General features: G+C 42.1%; 1 protein-coding gene across 1 annotated transcript in view; it reads left to right on the forward strand.

The window, feature by feature from the left end:
- pgm5 (phosphoglucomutase 5) overlaps positions 1 to 22,841 on the forward strand; it is a 127,468-nt gene that overhangs the window by 75,110 nt on the left and 29,517 nt on the right. Inside the window, exon 7 of the mRNA XM_052019906.1 lies at positions 10,223 to 10,338. Coding sequence (XP_051875866.1) covers positions 10,223 to 10,338 — 116 coding nt within the window. The remainder of the gene's footprint in view (positions 1 to 10,222; positions 10,339 to 22,841) is intronic.

The raw sequence follows: 22,841 nt of genomic DNA on the forward strand, positions 1-22,841 counted from the left end.
GTCAGGACATGTTTTGCTGCGGTTAACTTTGAGTTCATTTTACTGGCTGAATGTAATGAGTCGGGTTGTACTTCCTGTAAGTGGTGTTGAAGATGTGATAGAAGAGCGATCCATCTACATAGTCATGATCTGCAAGGGATCCATCTGATGCCCCTTGGCATGTCTTTTGTTGTACTCCATGATATCTAAACCATGGCAATATTAAAGAGAGCGGCAGGCATGGCACGTTCCTGACCTGCTCCCATTTTCATTTCAAAACCAAGCTCACTGTCATCAACACTGCATGTAAAATTGGAGCAGAAGCCTTTGTGAATATTGATTAAATGGAGAAGGATTCCACATGCTTGCAGAACACTCCACAGGGCTAGTCGTGAGAATGCAGCAAAAGCTTTTTCAAAGTCCATGAGGTGTATGAAGCAGTGTCATCACCATTCTCGACTTTGTCTGTTATGTTTGTTGATGAAAATTCTTTTTGAAAACTGTCTGAGTTTTTCCTGAGAACAACATCAACTGCCTTTGATACTCTCTGAACCATGGAGCAGGGCCTTACATAGTGCCTTGCTTGGCATAGATAAAAGTGTTACAATTACTGAGTGCTCCTTGCTTGGGTATCTTTGCTGTAACCCTATTGTACCACTCAGCTGGTACTTCTTCCTTTTCCAAGGCTGATGTGATTAGAGGACCAGAATAGATTCTGCGAACTCAGGACTGACCTACATTGAAGTTATCCTTACTTTCCCATTTTTTTAAGGACTTATTGACCTGGATGATTCCTTCTCTTCTCAGGGTGTTTGTGCTGATATCAAGACCTTCTGAAATGTTTGCTTCCTCTTCAAGTTGCTCCTTGTTCAGCAGCTCTTTGTCCAGTGCTGTGTCCAGTGGATTCTTTGATTGTTGTCAGTGGGTGGCCTTGTTTGTCTTTGATGAGTTTATTTATTAGTGGCCACGATTTACCACAAGTAATCTGTTAACGGTTCCCTGTTTGCCAGCTGCATTCTCTGTTTGTGTTGCTGTGTTAACTGTATAGTGTCATTTGCCTATTCCTACAACCCCGATGTGCCTTGCTGTATTCCATGTTGTGTTTATCCTTTAACCCTATGATTTTGTGTTGAGCATCTTTTTCTTCAGCGCTTGCCTAGTTTCAAACACATTCCATGTATTAGATGCAATCCACTGCTTCTTTTCCTGCTGCCTGTGATCTCAATGGGCTTCACTACTTTGTTTATAGATTGCTGTCACTTTGTCCTGCTTCTCACTTATGCTCCCCCCCCCCCCACCACACTCTGCAAGTCCCTGAGAACTGTTCTTGAATGACAGAATGAAGGTTGTCTGTATTTCAGAGCACTTCAGCTTACCATTGTCATATTATGACTATGTTTGGTGGATACACACTTCTCAGACTTAATTTGATGGAAGGGGTGATCCCTGCCACCCCCTGGTTGCCTCCTCACTTTCCCATCTGTTAGTGAGTGTGGCCATTTGCCGTAGATCATCAGTCCAGTTCTTATCTCTGTCTCTGGTCAGTTTGTGAATTTCACCATACTGAAATAATGTTCATGTTGCAGAGGTCAACGAGTCTGCCTCTGTTGTTACACATGGTGTCGCGTCCCCAACTTCCCATTACTCTCTTGTTATTCACTGGTGTTGTTCTTACTGACCTCAGCACACGGTTCTCCGAGAGTGAGTTAGGTCATGGTGGGGTGCTCTCTACAACTCTCCCTGCTGTGTGAGGTAGAACTTGTCCTTCATCACCGTTATTTGTCAGTGCATGGTGCTGAATCGGGTGATGTTGTGTTTCCCTTTCAATCTGGCTCTCGTAAGCCTGTGGCTGATAAGCTTCCACTCAAGCAAGAACCACTCCACTCACTTTCTAAAAAGAATAGCTACAGAGCATTGTCCATTATCCCTTCTAGAATACAGCAGCATTTCTCCTGCTGCCATTTTTAACCTTTCTCATCCTGTCCTTCCCCTCTCCCTGCCACCCAGGATGTAAAAATTGTTGCATCAAATCTCTGCTGTATATCTTCTGTTTTGTACGTTGTTTGAACATTCCAAAACCAATGCCGGTTTTTGCCTTTGTGTTCAGCACTTTGCTCTTCTTCCCAGTGACATCCTTTCAGCTTTCATTACCAACAATCTGGAGGGTCGAATTCTGAAAAACCTGGATAGAGTGGATGTGGATAGGATGTTTCCAGTAGTAGGAGAGTCTAGGATCCAAGGGCACAGCCTTAGAATAAAGGGACATCCCTTTAGAACTGAGATGAAGAGGAATTTCTTCAGGTGGTGAATGTGTGGAATTCCTTGCCACAGAGGGCTCTGGAGGCCAACTCGTTGTGTGTATTTAAGGCAGAGATTGATAGGTTCTTGACTGATAAGGTGGGGGGGGGGGGGTGGTTAAGGGCTACCGGTTACTGTACTGATTTTTAATCAGGTGCCGCAAGATTTAAGAAACCGGCCAGTGATAAGCTGCTGCAGGGAGGCTTCTATTGTACAAGGAACTTTATTTTCTCAAACATATTTTATATAGATAATCAGACACATGCATTCAGAACAAAAAGAGAAAATGCTGGAAATACATAGGCAGCATCCATGGAGAGAGAGAGTTAACATTTCAGGTCAATGACCTTACATCCGAAGTGGGAATTGTAAGAGCTAAGTTTTAAAGTAGTGCAAAAGCATGGAAAGACAGAGGGAAGGATGGAATAAAGGGGAAGGTCGGGCAATGGGTTGAAGACAGGAGCGGTTACACGGGATAAGGGATGAAGTTGCAAGGTCTTGGTGAGTAATAAAGGGAGAAAAAACAAAAGATGTCATCGTGGGTATACCCACACCTCAAAGGAATGCAGCAGTTCAAGAAGGTAGCTCAGCACCATCTTCTCAAGGGCAACTACAGATGGGCAATTACATGCCGGCTCAGCCTGAGAAGCCCACATCCCTGGAATGAATGTATAATGGCTTCAACAGAGCTATAAATGGTTCAGGAAGCATCACTGCCAACTGATGCTGCCCTGGATGATGGGAGTAGCAGTTACTATATCATCTTCTTGCAACATTATGTGAGACAGTGTGCTAGAAGGAACCCTGAGATTAAGTTTTCTGTTAAACTGGGGTATTATTAAGGGCTTTGGAACCAGGGTAGATTATGGAGTTAGGATACAAATCACCTGTGATCCAATTGAACAGTGAATCAATATCACTCCAGGAGAATTGCTTCCCCTTGTTGCTATGTTTATTAGAAATACTAAATTTGTTAAATCAAAACAGATTTTACCAATTCATTATTCTTTTCAATTTTCTGTGGCTTCAATCCCCAGAGCCACTGTAACAGCCTTGGGCCCTAATTGACTAGTTGCCTACCTCTACAGAGGCAGAAAATAGGCATCATTAAACCACAACATCAGTTTACTGTTACAGACGTTAATAAAATTCCACTGAAGGAACTCTTCCAGCATTAAACTGACATCATCTTTAGTTCAAGTAGCCACTATTAATAATTATAATAAAAACAATTTCAGTATCCCACTTCAAATAGAAGATTGCACATAATCTATAAATAACATTAGCTTGAATAATTTTAATGAGAGCACTGTTTTTCCTCAACAATTTCTCATCTCCTGTCTCGTTCTTTCTCCATTCATCTTAAATCTGTGTCCTCTCCTGCCACTGAAAACATTTCCTTCTTACTTACTTTTATCAAGATGCCTCATAACTTTGAACACCTCAGTTAAATCTCCCCTTAACCTGCTCTGTTATAAGGAGAACAATTGCAGCTTCCCCAACCTCTCTGCCTCTATTGATGGAGCATATAGAGTATATACAACAGGTCTATTTATAAACTCTGAAACAGCCTTGTCTATTTGCACTGAGATTTTACAACAGATCTGTAGCTAGAACAAAAACTTGATTCAGTTATATTTATTACAACATAAAAGTCTGCTGCACTCATTGCTATAATCTCGTCCATGAAAGGTATACACCATGATGTCAAGCTGTGAGAGTCATGTTTTTCATTTAATTCTTCTTTTGTATGTGGTTAATGTTTAGTGGCACATATACTAGTGTTTACATTGGAAGCATCTGACATAAGAAATCCATCAGAAAACAAAATAGAGTCATGGAGTGTCATAGAGTTATACAGCACAGAAACAAGCCCTTCGGCCCACCATGTCCATGCCGACCATTGTACTATATTAATCCAATTGACCAACATTTGATCAACAGCCTTCTAGTGTTAAAATAAAAGTGAAAACAGGTTTCCTTTCCTCCAATTTAAAAATGAAATCCAGATACACAGGGCTTCTATGTAGTAATTCATACTCGTGTTTTACAGATATGTTGTCAAAGAAAATGTAACTCTGAGATCCATTAGGAGATATTAGGACAGGTAACCAAAGGCTTGATGAAGGTGGTAGGATTTAATGAATGTCTAAACAGAGAAGAGAGAGGCAGAAAAGTTTAGTTCCAGAATTACCAGTGGTGGGACCGATGAAAGGGGGGAGACTAAGAAGTCAGAATTCAAGGAACACAGAGGTCCTGGAGTGTTGAAGGACGTCACATTCCCAATTTTTGTTTAACTTGGCAATCTCCTCCAGCCAATTCTTGCCACATGCCTCGGTTCCTCTGAACCAGATCCCCAACACCTTCAGGTAGTCAGACCTGGCGGTGAAGGGAATGGGGGACCGGTCAGGCCAGTTGCCAAAGAGCATGGCCTCACTCTACGTGCCCCCAGGACTAACTCAAACTGGCCGCAGGTGCTAATGAGTCATTGCATCCAAGCAGACGACGGTGACAGAAGACCCCCCTTATGCCTGCATCCTCCCTGATGGATTCGGCAGAGGGTTCTGCAACATACAAACAAGACAGGGAAGAGTGGGCAACCTTGCCTTATTCCAGACTTCACAGGGAAACTATCTGTTTCCTAGACAAACTGGCAAGTAATATTCATGCCATGCAAGATCCAGACAATGTCACTCAACACAAGAGAGCATTTGATCACCCCTCCTTGACATTCAATGACATTACCATCAGTAACCCCAACCATCGACATCCGAGGGAAGTTTAGTGGGACTACTCATATATGTACTGTCAGGCACTGGGACTTGTCTCCCCTTCATTTTGGCCTGGCATTCTTTTTCCTTTTTGCCATCAGTCTATCAGACCACACATTCGTCCTCATCCCACACACCCACCTTCAAACCATTCGTCCTCCCACCATACACTCGTCCTCATGCACATACACCTACTCACAAGTGCTCGCAGTCTCACATGTATACTCAAACCCTCCCCCCACCCCCGCACTCTATCCTACCATTACTCTGGCTTCTATTTCCCATTGTTGTTCAATGTTAATCTTCTCCTCATGTTGCAAACAGGAACTCTTAACCTGATGGATTCTCAATGATCTGGAGTCACCACAGCAGGTGAAAGACTAAATGTGTCCTTCAAAAAAAAATCTAAATTTCCAAAAATGCTTTTGTGCCAAACAGAACTGTAATTGTGGCTTTATTAACAAAATAGCATCAACATTGCTGTTTTTAATCTGCCAAACCTGACTGTTGTCTGCTAAAATTAAACCCAGAGATGACATTTCACAACAGTTTGAATGGAGATTTTAACAAAACAAAGAGGAGCAGATTTTGGCTCTGTTTCCTGCTAGCCATGAGGGGTAGGTGGGCGAAGTTCACTTTGAATTATGGGGAGATATTAAAAATCAAAATTCTCCTTTTATCCCAAGTTGGGTCAGAAGGGCCACATATTGTAATTTCCTCCTGCAATGATTTAACCCAATGTACAGCACTTATTCATTATATGTTTCAAACTTAGAAATGGAATGAAGTTTTGTTCAACCAATGTGTGGGTTGCTCATTCCAGGTCATGGTTAAGGACAAAGATGATAAAATAATGCTGAGTCTTCCAGAAACATTGCTGGATTGTTGACCAGTGTAAGAGGGCATGGAGGAGGTGGTGTTTGATGTGTGAGGGGGTGGGCAGACATTGTCCAATTCAAGATCAGAGAGAGATTTCACAAGGGTTTTATCTTCTTGTACTCAACAGCTACAACTTGCACTTATATGATCTACTTCCTCAGAAGGTTAAGGAAATTCTACATGTCCCCAGTGATTCTTACCAATTTTTACAGATGCACCATAGAAAGAATCCTATCCGGATGCATCATAGCTTGGTATGGCAACCATTCTGTCCAAGACAGCAAGAAACTGCAGAGATTTGTGAATGTAGCTCAGTCCATCATGAAAACCAGCCTTCCCTCCATTGACTCTGTCGACACTTCCTGCTGCCTCGGGAAAACAGCCAACACAATCAAGAACTCCTCCCACCCCATTCGTTCTCGCCCCTCCCACCAGGCTCAAGAACCGCTGTTATCAGACTCTTGAACAGACCTCTCATATTCTAAAAGATGAACTCTTGATATCCCAATCTACCTCGTTGTGGCCCTTGCACTTGACAATAATAAACTAATTCCAATTCCAATATCCTTAATGTAGAAAAACATTCTAAAGGTGTTTCACTGGGATATCAAATAATATTTGCCGCTGAACCTCATAATGAGATGTTAGAACAGAGGTTGGTGAAAGAGAGAGATTTTAAGGAGCGTATTAAAAGAGTCTGGAGAGGACTGCCAAGACCTGATCTCTCAGATCCTTCTCTGCATCACCCCTTCAGGAAGCGAGTGCAGAGAATGATCTGCTGATTTGTCCAGCCAGTCATTTGTGCCATCAATTCTGGCTGTACCCAGAAGTTGTTCTAATGATCATGCAGCCTGAAACTGGCCTGTTGCTTGCATTACAACTGATGGGAATGGGTTAATCATGCATTCTGATTCCTGCATCAAGGGCTGTCTAGGTTAGCTCCCTGTGTGTATAGGACTTTCACAGTGAATCTTAGGGCCCTAGAGAGCGTTGTAGAACAAAGGGACCTTGGACTACAAGTACACACTTCCCTGAAAATGGCATCGCAGATAGACAGGGTGGTGAAGAAGGCTTCTGGCACACTGGCCGTCATCAGTCAGGGCACTGAGTATAGACATTGGTATGTTATGTTGCAGTTGTACAAGATGTTGGTGAGGCCGCATTTGGAATATTGTGTTCAGTTTTGGTCATCCTGCTATAGGAAAGATGCCATTAAACTGGAAAAAGTGCGGAGGAGATTTACAATATTGCCAGGACTAGAGGGAATGTGTTATGGACAGAGGTTGAGCATATTGAGACTTTATTCATTGGAGCATAGGATAATGATGGGTGTGATCTTATAGAGGTGTATAAAATCATGAGGGGCATAGACAAGGTGTATGTGCACTGTCTTTTTCCCAGGGTTGGGGAATCAAGAGCTAGAGGGCATAGGTTTAGGGTGAGAGGAGAAAGAATTGATAGGAACCTGAGGGGCACCTTTTTTACCCAGAGGATGGTCAGTATATAGAATGAGCTGCCAGAGGAAGTGATTGGGGCAGATACATTAACAGCATTTAAAAAGAATGGAAAGGTACATGGATGGGAAAGGTTTAGAGGGATATGGGCCAAACACGGGCAAATGGGATTATCTTAGACCAGCTAGGCCGAAAGGCCTGTTTCCATGCTGGATTATTCTGTGACTCTATATAGCATTGCAGTGTCACAGAGTCATACAGCATGGAAACAGGTCCTTCAGCCCAACTCACCCATGCCGACTGTGTTGCCCAGTGAGCTAGTCCAATCTGCCCGCATTTGGCCCATAGCCCTCTAAGCCTCTCCTATCCATGTGCTTTAGATAGCCTTTAAATTTGGCTAATGTATCTGCCTCAGCCACTATTTCTGGCAGCTCATTCCAAATACGCACCAACCTTTGCATGAAGAATCTGCCCCTGATCTCCCTTTTAAGCCTCTCGCCTCTGATCTTAAACCTATGCCCTCTAGTTTTTAGTACCCCCTCCCTGGGAAAAACACAATGTGCTTTCACCCTGTCTATGCCCTACGTGATCTTATATACCTTTATCAGGTCACCCCTCAATCTCCTACATTCCAGCAAATAAAATCCCAGTCTACGCAACCTCTCATTGTAACACAGGCCCCCAAGTCTAAGCAACATCCTGGTAAACCTTTTCTGCACTCTCTCTCATTTAATAATATCTTTCCTTTTACAGGATGACCAAAACTGTGCATTATACTCCAAGTGCGGCCTCCCCAAGTCTTATATAACTGCAACATCGCTTCCTAACTCCTATACTCAGTGCCTTGACCGATGAAGGCCAGCATGCTAAATACCTTCTTCACCACCCTATTTACTTGTGACATCGTTTTCAGCAAACTATACACCTGCACTCCTAGGTCCCTCTGTTCTATAATACTCCCCAAGGCCCTACCATTCACTGTATAAGTCCTACCCTGGTCTGATCATCCAAAATGCAACATCTCACATTTATCCGGATTGAAAGCCATTTGCCAATCCTCAGCCCACATACCCAGCTGATCAAGATCCCCGTGTAATTTTTCATAACCTTCTACACTATCTACAAGACCACCTATTTTAATATCATCTGCAAATTTACTAACCATACCTTGTACATTCACATCAACATCGTTCATATAAATACAAAAAACAAAGGTCCCAGCACTGACTCCTGTGGCACACCACCAGACGCAGGCCTCCAGTCTGAGAAACAGCCCTCAACCATTACCCTACCACTGAGCTAATTATGAATCCAATCCACTATCTCCCCCTGGATCCCATGTGTGATGCTGGAATTGCTGAGTTCTCAGTCTGTGAAGAAATGATTAATCTCTGACCAGTTTTAATCAAATGTACTTCGGAGAGGTGTTAAAATTTGAGCCCCTTTTCCGATCTCTTATTTCAACTCGGCACTTAACTTCCTATGGCAATGACAAGAACAAAAGGCGTGTGGAAATAATGATTAATGTTCTGAATGAACATTCTGAGTGGGCAAAGTTTCCACCACAGCAATGGAAATTTCCCTCTTTTGTTGCACAGTGTATATTTAATGGGAATGATTTCATGTCTCAATGACATTTGGAACAGATGGAACGAATCCAGAGATCACCTCCTGCAGAGAGGTGAGGGGGAGATATAATTCAATATCCTCAGAATGGAGAGCATATACAGACAGCAGGAGACTGTTCAGTCCCTCCAGGCTGTTTCAACAATCAAATTAGATGGTGCCCCATGTATATCTCAAATCCATGTACTTTACCTTGATTATGAAAATCTCAACACTCTATGCCCAATGAAAATGGCCCATTCGTTTTGAAATGTTCCCTTGAACCTCCCCAAGCTTAACAGCTTCTTGCTTGCGGGAGTTCCAGATTACTATTGCCCTTTATATGAGGACATTCTTCCTGGCACCGTCAATAAACAGCCTGGTTATAATTATAAAGTGATGTCCCCTCTTTACCAGTGGAATTGCTTTCTCTCTTTCCTCTCTATCAACTCCTTTAATCACCTCAAATAGATTGGCCTTTTCTGTGACGCACAAGTCAATGCCTATAAATCATATCTTTTGTCATCTTGTGAATTCATGCTGTGCATCTCTGAATGAATAGGTCTTTCCTGAGCTCTGACCATGGAGGGCTATAAACAATGGAGGGAGCGTATGCTGGTTGTTGATGGAAGAGAGTGTAACAGTTTACAGAGAGTGCAGAATAGGTGAACAAGACCTCGGATATCTTAGTTATTCCATTTTGAAGGAGAGCAGGGTGCTGGTCAATATTTATCTGTAAATCAATGTCAATAATTACTGTTTGTGGGGGTTTGCTTTTGGCCAAGTGGCTGTTGTATTTTCTACATAGTGACTGTACTTCAAAGGTACTTCATTGGCTGTGAAGAGGTTTGGGATGTCATGAGATTGTAAAAGGTGCCAAATCGTTCCTTTTTTTGTAGCCACTATTGTAAAATGAGATGCCCTGGGCAATTAATTTGTACATAGCAATGAATATACATAGCAACTATAGATAATCTATAGTTGAGGTTGGTTGGGAAATGAACATTGTCTGGGACGCTGAGGAGAATTGACTGTTCTTCAAAGCACTGACCATGGGATCTTTTATCAAAGCGTCAATTTAATGCCAATTCCAAAGACAGCACCTCCAACAATAATGTGCTGGGAAAGACAGCCTTGCTTTTCTGGCTGAGCTTGAACTTGTCAGATTCTGAATCCCTAGTTTATTTTAACCAATTTATACATCAAAGCAACAATCCCCATGTTTTGTTTTTACAGGGTGGGAGAAGCCATGAAGATTCCAGTTTATGAAACTCCAACAGGTTGGAAGTTCTTTGGGAATTTAATGGATGCTGGAAAGTGCTCTCTTTGTGGGGAGGAGAGCTTTGGTACAGGTAATGAACTCCTTCTCAGCCTTCATGTTGAACTCACTGGCACAGAGCGTAAAATAGCACCAAATTAATTAAGGGAGAACCAGATACCTTACCGGAAAGCTGGCAGCTCGAAAAGTGCAACACCCCCTCAATATTCACCTGGAAGTCTGGATGAAGTAAATAGAGTGGGAGGATGCTTCCATGCACCAAATGGTCTAAGTGGCCTGGTTCAGTGCTGTAAATTCCATTTAATTCTCATGGTCATCCCGGGAATGAAATGCTTAACATTTGAGGAGCGTTTGATGGCTCTGGGCCTGTACTCAATAGAGTTCAGAAGGATGAGGGGGCATCTCATTGAAAACTACCTCATTGTGGCCTGGATAGAGTAGACATGGAGAGGATGTTTCCATTAGTAGGAGAGTCCAGGATCCAATGGACATCCCTTTAGAACTGAGATGAGGAAGGTGGTGAATCTGTGGAGTTTGTTGCCACGGAGGGCTGTGGAGGCCAAGTCATCCACTGCATTTAAGGCAGAAATTGATAGGTTCTTGATTAGTAAAGGGTTTAAGAGTTGCAGGAGAAAGCAGAAGAATGGGGTTGAGAAAAAACAGATCAGCCATGATTGAATGGTGGAGCAGACTTGATGGGCTGAATGGCCTAATTCTGCCCCTATACCTTACGGTTTTATGGATTTATCACTGTAAACAACAACAATGATGCCGAATTCATATCAGTCCATCACACTGATGCATCTCTACATTTTTGTTATCAAGCAAACATATAACTTCAAAGATTACCTTTGTTTTTGATAATGTGCATGAAAAGATGTTGCAGCTCAGTCACAGAGTCCCATTTGCTCTCCACCTGTTTGTTGATGCCTTATTTACGTATGTCCAGAGTGATATTGTAGGGTCAGAAGGTACAGGAGAAGGCCATTTGGCCCATTCCCTCTGTGCACTCATCAATTGCTGATCTGTTTAACCATGATGCTGACTGTTTTCTTTTTCAGCCTCATGTGGACTTTTTCATGTTTAGAAAAAAACTTCAGCTTCCTTCCTATTAAGCTGCTACACATACTGGAAAGATATCAGTGCAATCAGTACAAGTGTGTTAAAACAGCAATGTTAGGGATAGGACTGAACTGGTAAGAAATTAAGTTACCTTCCCTCCTGTTCTTTCTACAGTTGTCAGTATTAGCCATTCCAATCATTTTGCAAGTAGGATTGGAGCTGGATGGGGTGTAGCCAATCAAATCTTACTATTTCCCACTGTGATGCCCAGACTTGAGGCAGCTTGATTTTTATTTCTGAAATGTTTTCCAAATGTCAAAAATTATTTCAAATCTCTCCACAAAAGAAAGTTGCAGATGGAAGTTCTCTCGTAAAAACTTCTTTTGGGGGCAAAAATTTCTTTGTGGCATGAGGCACGTCACTGTGCAAATCGCTGAGAATACGGAGGGATAGGAGGGAAAAGGATGTGCCCGTGGGGGAAGCAAGTTTGTTCACACAGCAGCTGGTTTTCATTCTGTGAGAGGGAATATTTAATTGACTGGCTTTATTTGGCAATATCCTGTCAATGAAACTGCAGGACTGCCAATGACGGTAAACTACAAAGAGCAATGGTTTACTTAATAAAAAATAATTACTTCTTCACACCACATTGGGCAGTAAAAATGCCCAGCTTGGATGCCATAAATCAAAATATTGCTCGGGATGTGAGCCCTTATTTCAAAAAACATCCATGTCTCCTTATCCTTTACCTGTTGATTGACAACCTTGCATTTCTCTCACACCTTTTCAATACCTCATGATGTTCCAAAGTGCTTCACCACCAATGGAGCTCCTCCAATGTGTTGCAATGTAGAATTAGTTTGTGCACAGCAAGATTCCATGGCAGTGGGGTGATGGTGCTCAGTTTGTTGTATTTTAGTAATTTGGTTGAGAAGTAAATTATGGGCAGAACCATTGTACCTTTTATGCTCCGTCAAAAGAGCAGAACTCCAAAGGTGAAGTGAGAGTAACTGCCCTTGACATCAAGGCAGTATTTGATCGAGAATGATATCAAGGAGCCCTGGCTAAACTGGAGTCAATGGGAATTAAGGGGCAAACCGTCTGCTAGTTGGATTCATACCTAGCACAAGATGGTTGTGGCAATTGGAGGTCAACCACCTTACTCACAGGACATCTCTGCAGGTTCCTCCAACAGTGCTGCACTCTCGCAGTAGAGCATTGGCATGTCAGCCTGGATTAAGTGCAGAAGTCTGTGGACTGGGATTCAAACTCACAACATTCTGACTCAGAGGGGAGCGTTACCACGGAGCCATAGCAATGTTGAATGCGTAGAGTTAAGTTGAACTCTGTCATTGCAAAGCTATGCTTAACTCATGACAGGAAAATATAGGTTCAGAATTGCTCCTCTGGTGTCTGTTCTCTTGAGGTTGTGTCAATTTTTGCAAGTTAGCTAACTGATGTGTACGCTAAAGCATGTGAAACAGATTTGTTGTCTTAGGAATACATTAGCAGGAGGAGATAGTTCAACCTATGGTATCCATACCACAATTTAATTAGAACATTGATGACGTCTATCTCACCTTCATTATTTGCTGCAAATTGTTATTTTTATTAGTAGTTATTATAATAGCAGCATTTCAAAATGAGCAGTTAAAAAGAGAAGTTATTGTTTAGCATTGCCGTAATTGCATGACACCAAAGCTGCTGACGCAGGTTGTGCTGAGTAGGCCCCACTGCCCACATACCCTGCCCCCATTCCCTATTTCTCCAGAACTTGTCCTGCCCTGATCCTACAGTTGACTATATTGGCCAAAGCCATCTTGGAGCAAGATAATGAGGACCCACATGGCGCATGGACCTCGAATGATGTAGTCAGTTGATGCATGTGTTCAGATCCCCAGAACATCCAGAAATCTTTGACAAATGGCAAAGCAATATCCTCCCATCTTTGCCATCTGTTAAAGCTGCCATGGATTCTCAATAGTTCTGGATGACTTTGATTTCAGAAATATTAAAAATGAAATAATTTAAAAAGAATAAAGTTATACAACTTAAAAAAAGCACAAATAATTACAAACATTAAAGCAAATTCAAATAATTGCAAATATTAACTGACTGTACCCTTACCTATCTTCATTGCAGCTGCGCAAAAGCAATTGAAATGAGTGTCTAACTCTGGTGCAGGGATTGAGAACAGATTCCACAGCTCTTGTGCTGCATAACCAGGAACTCACTGGCAGGGTTCAGCCTTCCAGATTTCCACAAGAATCCAAAAGTCTGCAGGAACTTATAAGAACATAATATATAAGAGCAGAGTTAGGCCATTTGGCCCATTGAGTCTGCTCTGGCATTTGCTCATGGCTGATTTTTTTCAACCCCATTCTTCCTCCTTCTCCCCGTAACCCTTAATCCCCTTACCAATCAAGAACCTATCAATCTCTGCCTTCAATATACCCAGTGACTTGGCCTCCACAGCCCTCTGTGGCAACGAATTCCACCGATTCACCACCCGCTGACTGAAGAAATTCCTCCTCATCTCAGTTCTAAAGGGATGTTCTTTATTCTGAGGCTGTGCCCTAGGATCCTAGATCTCCCACTAATGGAAACATCCCCTCCACGTCCACTCTATCCAGGCCTTTCAGTATTTGGTTACAACATGAGCCAGGTCATCTGTAGTATTTTGCCATGGCTTTACTGCTAATATATGATCATGATCTCCATTCCATGCTATTAAGGCATGGGATATGGACATTATGACCAAGACCAGCATTTAAAAGGGCTGTCAAGAGTCAACACACATTGCTATGGGTCAAACAGGCCGAAACACGGAAGAATGGTAGTGAACTAGATGGTTTTATATAACAAATCCTATTGTTTCACCAATATCTTTTAACCATGGATTTATCAGCAAATGTAAACTCACCTAGTGGGACAAACTTGGGTCACGTTTACTAATCCAGCAGTGAATCACCATTTTGTTTTTCCACTGACTTTAAAGAGAAATTCTTAAAGCCTCCCCATGGTTGTCCCAGTGATCATTCTGAAGGCTGTGTTGCATTTCCAGGGAGTTAACAATGACCCCCTTGCAATGCTGCCATGCCAACAAGAGAAATGAAGGAGATTCAACATTGCACTGAGAATAAGAACGTAAGAAATAGGAGCAGGAGTAGGTCATCTGTCTGTCGAGCCTGCTCCACCATTCAATAAGATCATGGCTGATCTGGCCATGGACTCAGATCCACCTACCTGCCTTTGCCCCATAACCCTTAATTCCCCTACTATGCAAAAATCTATCTAACTGTGTCTTAAATATATTTAATGAGGTAACCTCCACTACTTCCCTGGGTGGAGAAATCCACAGATTCACTACTCTCTGGGAAAAGCAGTTTCTCTTCATCTCTGTCCTAAATCTATTTCCCTGAATCTTGAGGCTATGTCCCCTAGTTCTAGTCTCACCTACTAGTGGAAACAACCTTTCTGCCTCTATCTTATCTGTCCCTTTCATAATTTTATATGTTTCTATAAGATCCCCTCTCATTCTTCTGAATTCCAGCAAGTAAAGTCCCAGGCGACTCAATCTCTCCTCATAGGCTAACCCCCTCATCTCCAGAATCAACCTGGTGAACTTTGCACCACCTCCAAAGCCAGTATATCCTTCCTCAAGTAAGGAGACCAGATCTGCACACAGTACTCCAGGTATGACCTCACCAGTACCCTGTACAGTTACAGCATAACCTCCCTGCTGTTCAATCCCTCTAACATTCCAGTTGCCTTTTGACAACCTGTTGCACCTGCAAACCAACCTTTTGCCATTCATGCACAAGCACTCCCAAGTCCCTCTGCACAACAGCATGCTGCAATCTTTCACCATTTAAATAATAATCTGATCTTCTATTTTTCCTTCCAAAGTGGATAACCTTACATTTACCAGCATTATACTCCATCTGCCAGACCCTTGCCCACTCACTTAACCTATCTATATCTCTCTGCAGACTCTCCACATCCTCTGCACAATTTGCTTTTCCACTCAATTTAGTGTCAACAGCAAACTTAGATACACTACACTCGGTCCCCTCTTCCAAATCGTTGATGTATATCGTGAACAGTTGCAGGCCCAGCACTGACCTCTGTGGCACCCCGCTCACCACTAATTGCCAACCAGAGAAGCACCCATTTATCCCAACTCTCTGCCTTCTATTGGTTAACCAATCCTCTATCCATGCTAATACATTACCCCCAACTCCATGTATCCTTATCTTATGGATAAGTCTTTTATGCAGCACCTTATCTGGAAATCCTTCTGGAAATCCAAGTATACAACATCCACCTGTTCCCCTCTATCCACTGCGCTCATTATATCCTCAAAGAACTCCAGAAGGTTTGTCAAACCTGAATCCATGCTTTGTCTGCCTGATGGAACCAATAGCGACACCAGATGTCTCGCTATTTCTTCCTTAATGATAGCTTCAAGCATTTTCCCGACTACAGACGTTAAGCTAACTAGTCTATAGTTACCTTCCATTTGCCTATATCCTTTTTTAAAACAGTGGCATGACATTTGCTGTCTTCCAATCCACTGGGACCTGCCCAGAGTCCAGAGAATTTTGGTGAATTATCACAAACACCTCTACTATAACTTCCGCCATTTCTTTCAGTACCCTGGGATGCATCCCATCAGGACCAGGGGACTTGTCTACCTTTAGGCCCACTAGTTTGCTCATCACTACCTCTTTAGTGACAGCAATTGTATCAAGGTCGTCACCTCCCATTGCATCCATAGCATCTCTCTTTGGCATGTTAGACGTGTCCTCCACTGTGAAGACCGACACAAAACAGTTGCTCAAGGCCTTGGCCATTTCCACATTACCCAATATTAATTCCCCCTTCTCATCTTCCAAGGGACCTACGTTCACTTTAGCAATCCTTTTGTGCTTTATATAATTATAAAAACTTTTACTCTCTGATTTTATATTTTGTGCTAGTTTACTTTCATAATCTATCTTCCCTTATTGCTTGCTTAGTGGTTCTTTGTTGCTTTTTAAAGTTTCTCCTATCTTCCAATTTCCCACTTCTCTTGGTGACTTTGTATGCATGAGCTTTTAGCTTGGTGCCTTCTTTTATTTCCTCAGTTATCCAAGGCTGGCTCTCCCAACCCTTACTGTCCTTGCTTTTAACTGGAATATACTTCTGTTGAGCACCATGAAAAATCTCTTCGAAAGTCTTCCACTGTTCCTCAACTGTCCCACCATATAGCCTGTGTTTCCAGTCTACGCTAGCCAACTCCTCCCTCATCCCATTGTAGTCTCCCTCGTTTAGGCATAATACACTGATTTTAGATAGAACTATTGCACCCTCCATTTGTATGAGAAATTCAGTCATACTATGATCACTCTTTCCAAGAGGATCCCTAACTACAAGATCGTTAATTTTACCTGTCTCGTTGCACAGGACCAGGTATAAGACAGCATTTTCCCTTGTAGGTTTACTAACATGCTGTTCAAGAAAGCCATCACAGATGCATTCTATGAAATCCTCCTCAAGACTGCCTCAACCAACTTGATTCACCCAATCTATGTGGAAATTAAAGTCCCCAATGACAACTGCCATTCCATTCTTACATGCATCAAATATTTCTTGGTTTATTGCCTGTGCCACTCTAGTATTATTATTCGGTGGCCTATGGACAACCCCCACCAGTGATTTTTTTTCCTGTTACTATTCTTAATCTCTACCCAGATGGACTCAACATTCTGCTCCTTAGATCTTATATTGTCTCTCACTATCACCCTGATTTCATTCTTAATTGAGAGCGCTACCCCACCTCCCTTATCTTCCTGCCTATCCTTCCGTATTACCTGATACCCTTGGATATTTAATTCCCACTCATCTCTATCCTGCAATTATGTTTCTGTAATGGCCATTAAATCATACCCCTTTGTACTGATTTGTGCCACAAGTTCACTGATCTTCTTTCGAATACTACAGGCATTCAGATAAAGTGCCATTACACTCATTGTCCTTTAAGAATCTAGTAACCTTTGTGTCCTTTGTGTTTGATTTTCCTGTACTCCACTCTTACTTTTCTCTTTTCTAACTTTTGCTCTGGTCTCTGCTTGTTTTCCTCTGTCTTTCTGCATGCATTCCCATCCCCCTGCCATATTAGTTTAAACCCTCCCCCTGCAGCACTGGCAAACAAACTCCCTTGGATATTGAATGCCCTAGAATGTAACCAGATGTGATATAAAACTAATAGTCTTAAACTATTGTATATATACTCAATTCCCAAGCCCTGCTATTCCTCATGACATAGCACCTTAGCCTGTGCTGCAGCTTTAGGTTACAGACAGGTAAGAGTGAATTGCCAATAATTAATGCAGTCTTCCAAGAAACCATTTGAATCGTGCCAATAATTCAGTAAAATCAGCCTCTGATTTGCCTCTCACTGCACGTCATAAATCGTAAGCTTGCCTCCAGAATTTTTTCAGCATCCATCATTCTGAGGTGGTTACAAAAACTTTAACAAAAAAGACACATGCACTGCTTCTCTCCTCTCTGCCCTTCAGGTGTTCCTCACAGTTAGATTGTGGCTGGTACTGACAAAAGAGGTAGTTTCCCCCAAGAAATTGGTCCTCATTTGCTGAGTCTGAAAGTGAGGTATCTGGTCCAATATTACTGATTCTAAATTATTTTTGTTTTTAAATCCCTTCATGTTCACCCTCTATATATCTATAACTTCTGCCATTTCTTTGATACTCTAAAATGTCTATGCTCCTCCAATTCCCACTTCCTGCTCATCCCTGATTTAATTTGCTCCCCCAATAGCAGTCATGCCTTTAGCTGCCTGGTCCCCAAGCTCTGTAATTCCCATCCCTAAATCTTTCCGCCACTTTCTCCACCTTGTAACGTCTTTGACCAATCTTTTGGTCAAGTGTTGAACATTCAAATGAAGTTTCTTGAGATGTTTTTAAACTGCATTAAAGGCACTGTAGGAGTGCCAGTTGTTACTGGAAAGCCAGACAATGTAACAATGGATTACATAGCTACTCTTCCAAGAGGATTTGATTATAGGAATCAGGAAGTCTTACTGCAATTTTATAGAGAATTGCTGAAATTGCGTACAGAGGATTGTGCACAGTTTTGTTCTCCTTCACTGAGAAAGGATGTACATGTCATTGAGGGAGTGCAGCAAATATTAATGAGACTGGTCCCAGGAATAGTGGGCTTATCATATGAGAAGTGATCAGATAGGCTGGGACTATATTCTCTCAGGTTTAGAAGAATGACAGGAGATCTCATCAAATCGTACAAAATTGTAAAAGGGTTTTGCCAGGTTTGATGCGGGAAGGTGTTTCTCCTGGTTAAGGAGGGCACCATTTCAGAATAAGAGGTGGACTACTTAGGACTGAGATGCAGAGATATTTCTTCACTCAGAGAGTGGGGAACCATTGGAAGTCTTCACTCCAGAGTATTGTGGAAGTTCAGTTATTCTGTTCATTCAAAACAGAGACTGACAGATTTTTGGACACTATGGGAATCAGAATTTGGGATAGTTCTGGAAAATGGCACTGAGGCAGAAGATCAGCCATGGACTTAATGAATGCCAGGGCAAGCTCAAAGGGCCATATGGCCTAATCTTGCTCCTATTTCTTTTGTTCTTATGTTTTAGACAATACTTTTGTTTGTGCAGTTGACTGTGTAGAAAATGTGCTCGAATGGGGAACATCTTTCCTTCTTTCCAATTACATGCAATGTTGGTGTTGGCCACTTACAGTTCTGCTTGATGACTATTTGCCTAATGCCCATTAATTGCCACTGCTTGGCTGCTACGGATTGCCTTATGATCTCAGGAAATTGTTATCTGCAAAGCCAGCAATCTGTGAATATCCCGACTAAAATGGACAAACCTTTCAACTGTTGCACCAATCAGCTGACTAGGTCTCAGAGAAACTGTGTCCCGTGAATAGGTATATATCTGACTTCCACCCCCTTCCTAGTTTGGGAGATGCATGCCATTGAGCGGGATAGTGCCTGCAGAAGACAGGTGCAACATGGGATAAAAGTAGATCAAATCCCCTTACAAGTTTGAAGTTTTGAAGGTTGTAGCATTTTCATCTGTCATAACATATGGAACATTGGATATCAGGCAAGCAGTCTGACAACATGGAAGTAATAGATGTCAAGGAAGGTGATGGGATAGGGAAATTGCACCCCATCAACATATGCAGTATGTGCACATTAATCTAAGGTCTTTTGAATGCATATTTCTTTGACAATGACTTGCACTTATACTGTGCCTTTAACATAGTAAAGTATGCAGAGGCATATCATAGGTAGATTATGAGACATAAGGAGATGTCAGGGTAGGTGATCAAATGTTTGGTCAAAGAGGGAGGTTTTAAGAAATGTCTTAAAGAAAGAAAGGGACAAGGGTGGAGAGGTTTTTGGAAGAAATTCCAAAGATCAGGAGAGCCAATGGCAGCCAAAAGTGGGAACATCTTCTTCCCCTCCGCCATCAGATTTCTGAACGGTCCATGAACCCATGAACACTACCTCATTATTCCTCTTTTGCACTATTTATTTATTTTTGTAACTTATAGTAATTTTTGTGTTTTTATGTCTTGCACTGTACTGCTGCCACAAAACAACAAATTTCACAACATATGTCAGTGATAATAAATCCTAACCCTAACCCTAAAATCAAGAATGGCCAGTCAGGAGAAGTTCTGAATTCAATTAAACTATCCATTTACCAGAACTTAACAATATGTTCTTGTTTCATTTAACCAGGCAGGGCCAATGTTAGAATCACTACTCTACACATGTCTAAAAAATTTTAATATAAATATTTGCAAGGTGGTGCTTATTTGACGGAATCACTTTTGCAAATCTTGATGCCTCTCTGGCAGCTTGAAGTTGCTTCTGGAGTGCTTCACAAAAGTCATTCTTCGCCTATAAAAGGATGAAAGCTGCCTCGTACAGAGGCATGGTTTCTCTGAGAAGTTGCAGGCACCCTGCCAGCTGTTTGGTGGAACAGTTGAAAAGCTCTTCCATTTTAGTCGGAATACTCTCAGCTTGCTGGCATTGCAAGTATTAATTTTCTGAGGCCATGAGGTAATCAGTAGCACCCAAGCAGTGGCAATTAATGGGCATTAAGCAAATAGTTATCAAGCAGAATTGCAAGGGGCAGTGCTGACGTTGAATGTAATTTGAAAGAGGAAAAGATGTTCCTCCATTTGAGCCCACAGAGGATTCTGCTTCACCCCTACAGTCCCTGAAATAACTCCTGCCCTTCAGAGAAGTCAATCAAATATCATCACATTCACCCTCTATCTCTTGTTACTCCTCACTTTACTGCTGTTCAAATAGAAATCTTCCCTATGAAAGTAGGGCTGCTGGCATTGAGTTTTGTGGAGGGTTTCAATTATCTCACTCTACATCTGTAAGATAAACACAAAGGGACCTTCAGTACAAGATTGTCACTAATAAGTCCAACAAGAAATTCAAGAGAAACTAGTTTGCCTAGTCCCGCAGGGATTAGTTGAAAACTTTAGAGAGAAACATCTCGGGGAACACAAGAAAACAGGAGCAGGAGGAGACCACCAGGCCCCTCAAGGCTGCCCTGCCCATTCAATAAGATCATGGCTGATTCATGCTGGCCTCAACTCCTCTTCTGTGCTGGTTCCCTATAACCCTCAATTCCTTGATCTTTCAAGTATTTATCTATCTTCACCTTAAATATTTCAAATGATCTGGCTTCCACCACCCTCTAAGGAAAAGAATTCCAGAGATTCACCACCCGCTACACGAAGAAATTTCTAAGCACCTCAGTTTTAAGTGACTGGCCCCTTATTTTATAACTATGTTCCCTTGATCGTGACTGTCCCACTTTGTGAATATCTCAACATCTACCCTGTCAAGCCCCCTTAGGATCTTATACGTTTGAATAAGATCAACCCTCATTCTTCTAAACTCCAAGGAATACAGATCCAAACTGTCCAGCCTCTACTATTGATAGGACAACTCTTTCTTCACAGGATTTAGCCTAGTAAATCTCCTTTGGACTACCTCCAATGCTACCAAGCTGGATAAGGAGACAGGTGCAGAAGGGAATAGGGGAAGGTGAAGAGGGGAGGGAGAGGAGGCTCATCTGGGGCATAAAACCAGCCTTGTAAATTCAGGCCAAATGATCTGTTTTGTGCTGTATTTTCAATACAATATCTGTCCCAAGTTTGTATGTTAGAAACTCAGTACTTTCAAGGCCAGATTACAGAATTTCTACCAACAAATTGAATCCAGCCAATGATCTTTTCTACTCATGGACTTTCCTTTTCACACTGTATCCAGCAAAAAAAATGCTCTGCTTCTATTTAAAGGAATTACTTGTCTCAGTCTCCAATAAATTGTACTGGGAATTCTCTTGTTCCCTTCGGGGGGGTGGGGGGGGAGGGAAGTATCATCAAACCTCAACTCTCATTGTTGGAGCACAAATTCAAACATCCTCCCAAAAATAGTAAGCTTCTTGGGAAGCAATTTGATTTGCTGGTAAATCTTTTCTCTGAAACGTGGCAACTAGTTAGAGCACATTCCAAAAGACAGTATTGTGAAAATGACCGAATCATCTGTTTTTTAGTGATAAATATTGGGTCAGGACACTGAACATCGGGAATAAAACTCCTCCTCTTCTTCAAAGTAATACCATGGGATTTCTTGCCTCCATGAGGGAGTGCAGACACTCTCTCAGTTTAGGAAAAATCCATCTCCCTTGGCAGGAAGGTCAATAACTTGCAATATAGTTTAAGCTTGTTCTCAGAGTATTTGAAAGGAAATGAGAAAAAAATGCCCTCACCAAAAGAGTCACGGAGGTCATGGAGTCAGAGAGTCAGAGCACAGAAACAGGCCCTCCTATCCATGCTGACCAAGATGCCCACCAAAGCTCATCTCATTTGCCTGCGTTTGGCCCATATCCCTCTGAACCTTTTCTATCCATGTACCTGTCTAAATGTCTTTTAAATATTGTAATTGTACCCGCCTCTATCACTTTGACAGCTCCTTCCATATACCCATCACCCTCTGTGTGAAAAAGTTTCCCCTCGGGTCTGTTTTAAAACTTTCGCCTCTCACTTTAAATCTATGTTTTCTGGTTTTAGACTCCCCTACCCCTGGAAAAAGACTGTGACCATCCACCTTATCTATGCCCTCATGATTTTATGTACCTCTATAAGGTCACTGCTCAGCCTTTTATGCTCCGGGGAGAAAAGGTCCCAGCCTGTCCAGTCTCTCCAGTCCTGGTAACATCCTCATGAATCTTTTCTGCAGTCTTTCCGACTTAATGGCATTCTTCCTATAGCTGGGAGACCAGAACAGCACACAACACTCCAAGTATGGTCTGGAATTCACTGTCTGAAAGGACACAGGTACCAGGAATGGGCAAATTGTCTAATAAGGAAAGGATGAAGAGACTAGTCTTGTATCTTAGAAAAGTAAGAGGGGCTTGATTAAAATTAAGATCCCGAA

This window comes from Pristis pectinata, chromosome 7 (assembly GCF_009764475.1).
Source record: "Pristis pectinata isolate sPriPec2 chromosome 7, sPriPec2.1.pri, whole genome shotgun sequence".
Lineage (NCBI taxonomy): Eukaryota > Metazoa > Chordata > Chondrichthyes > Rhinopristiformes > Pristidae > Pristis > Pristis pectinata.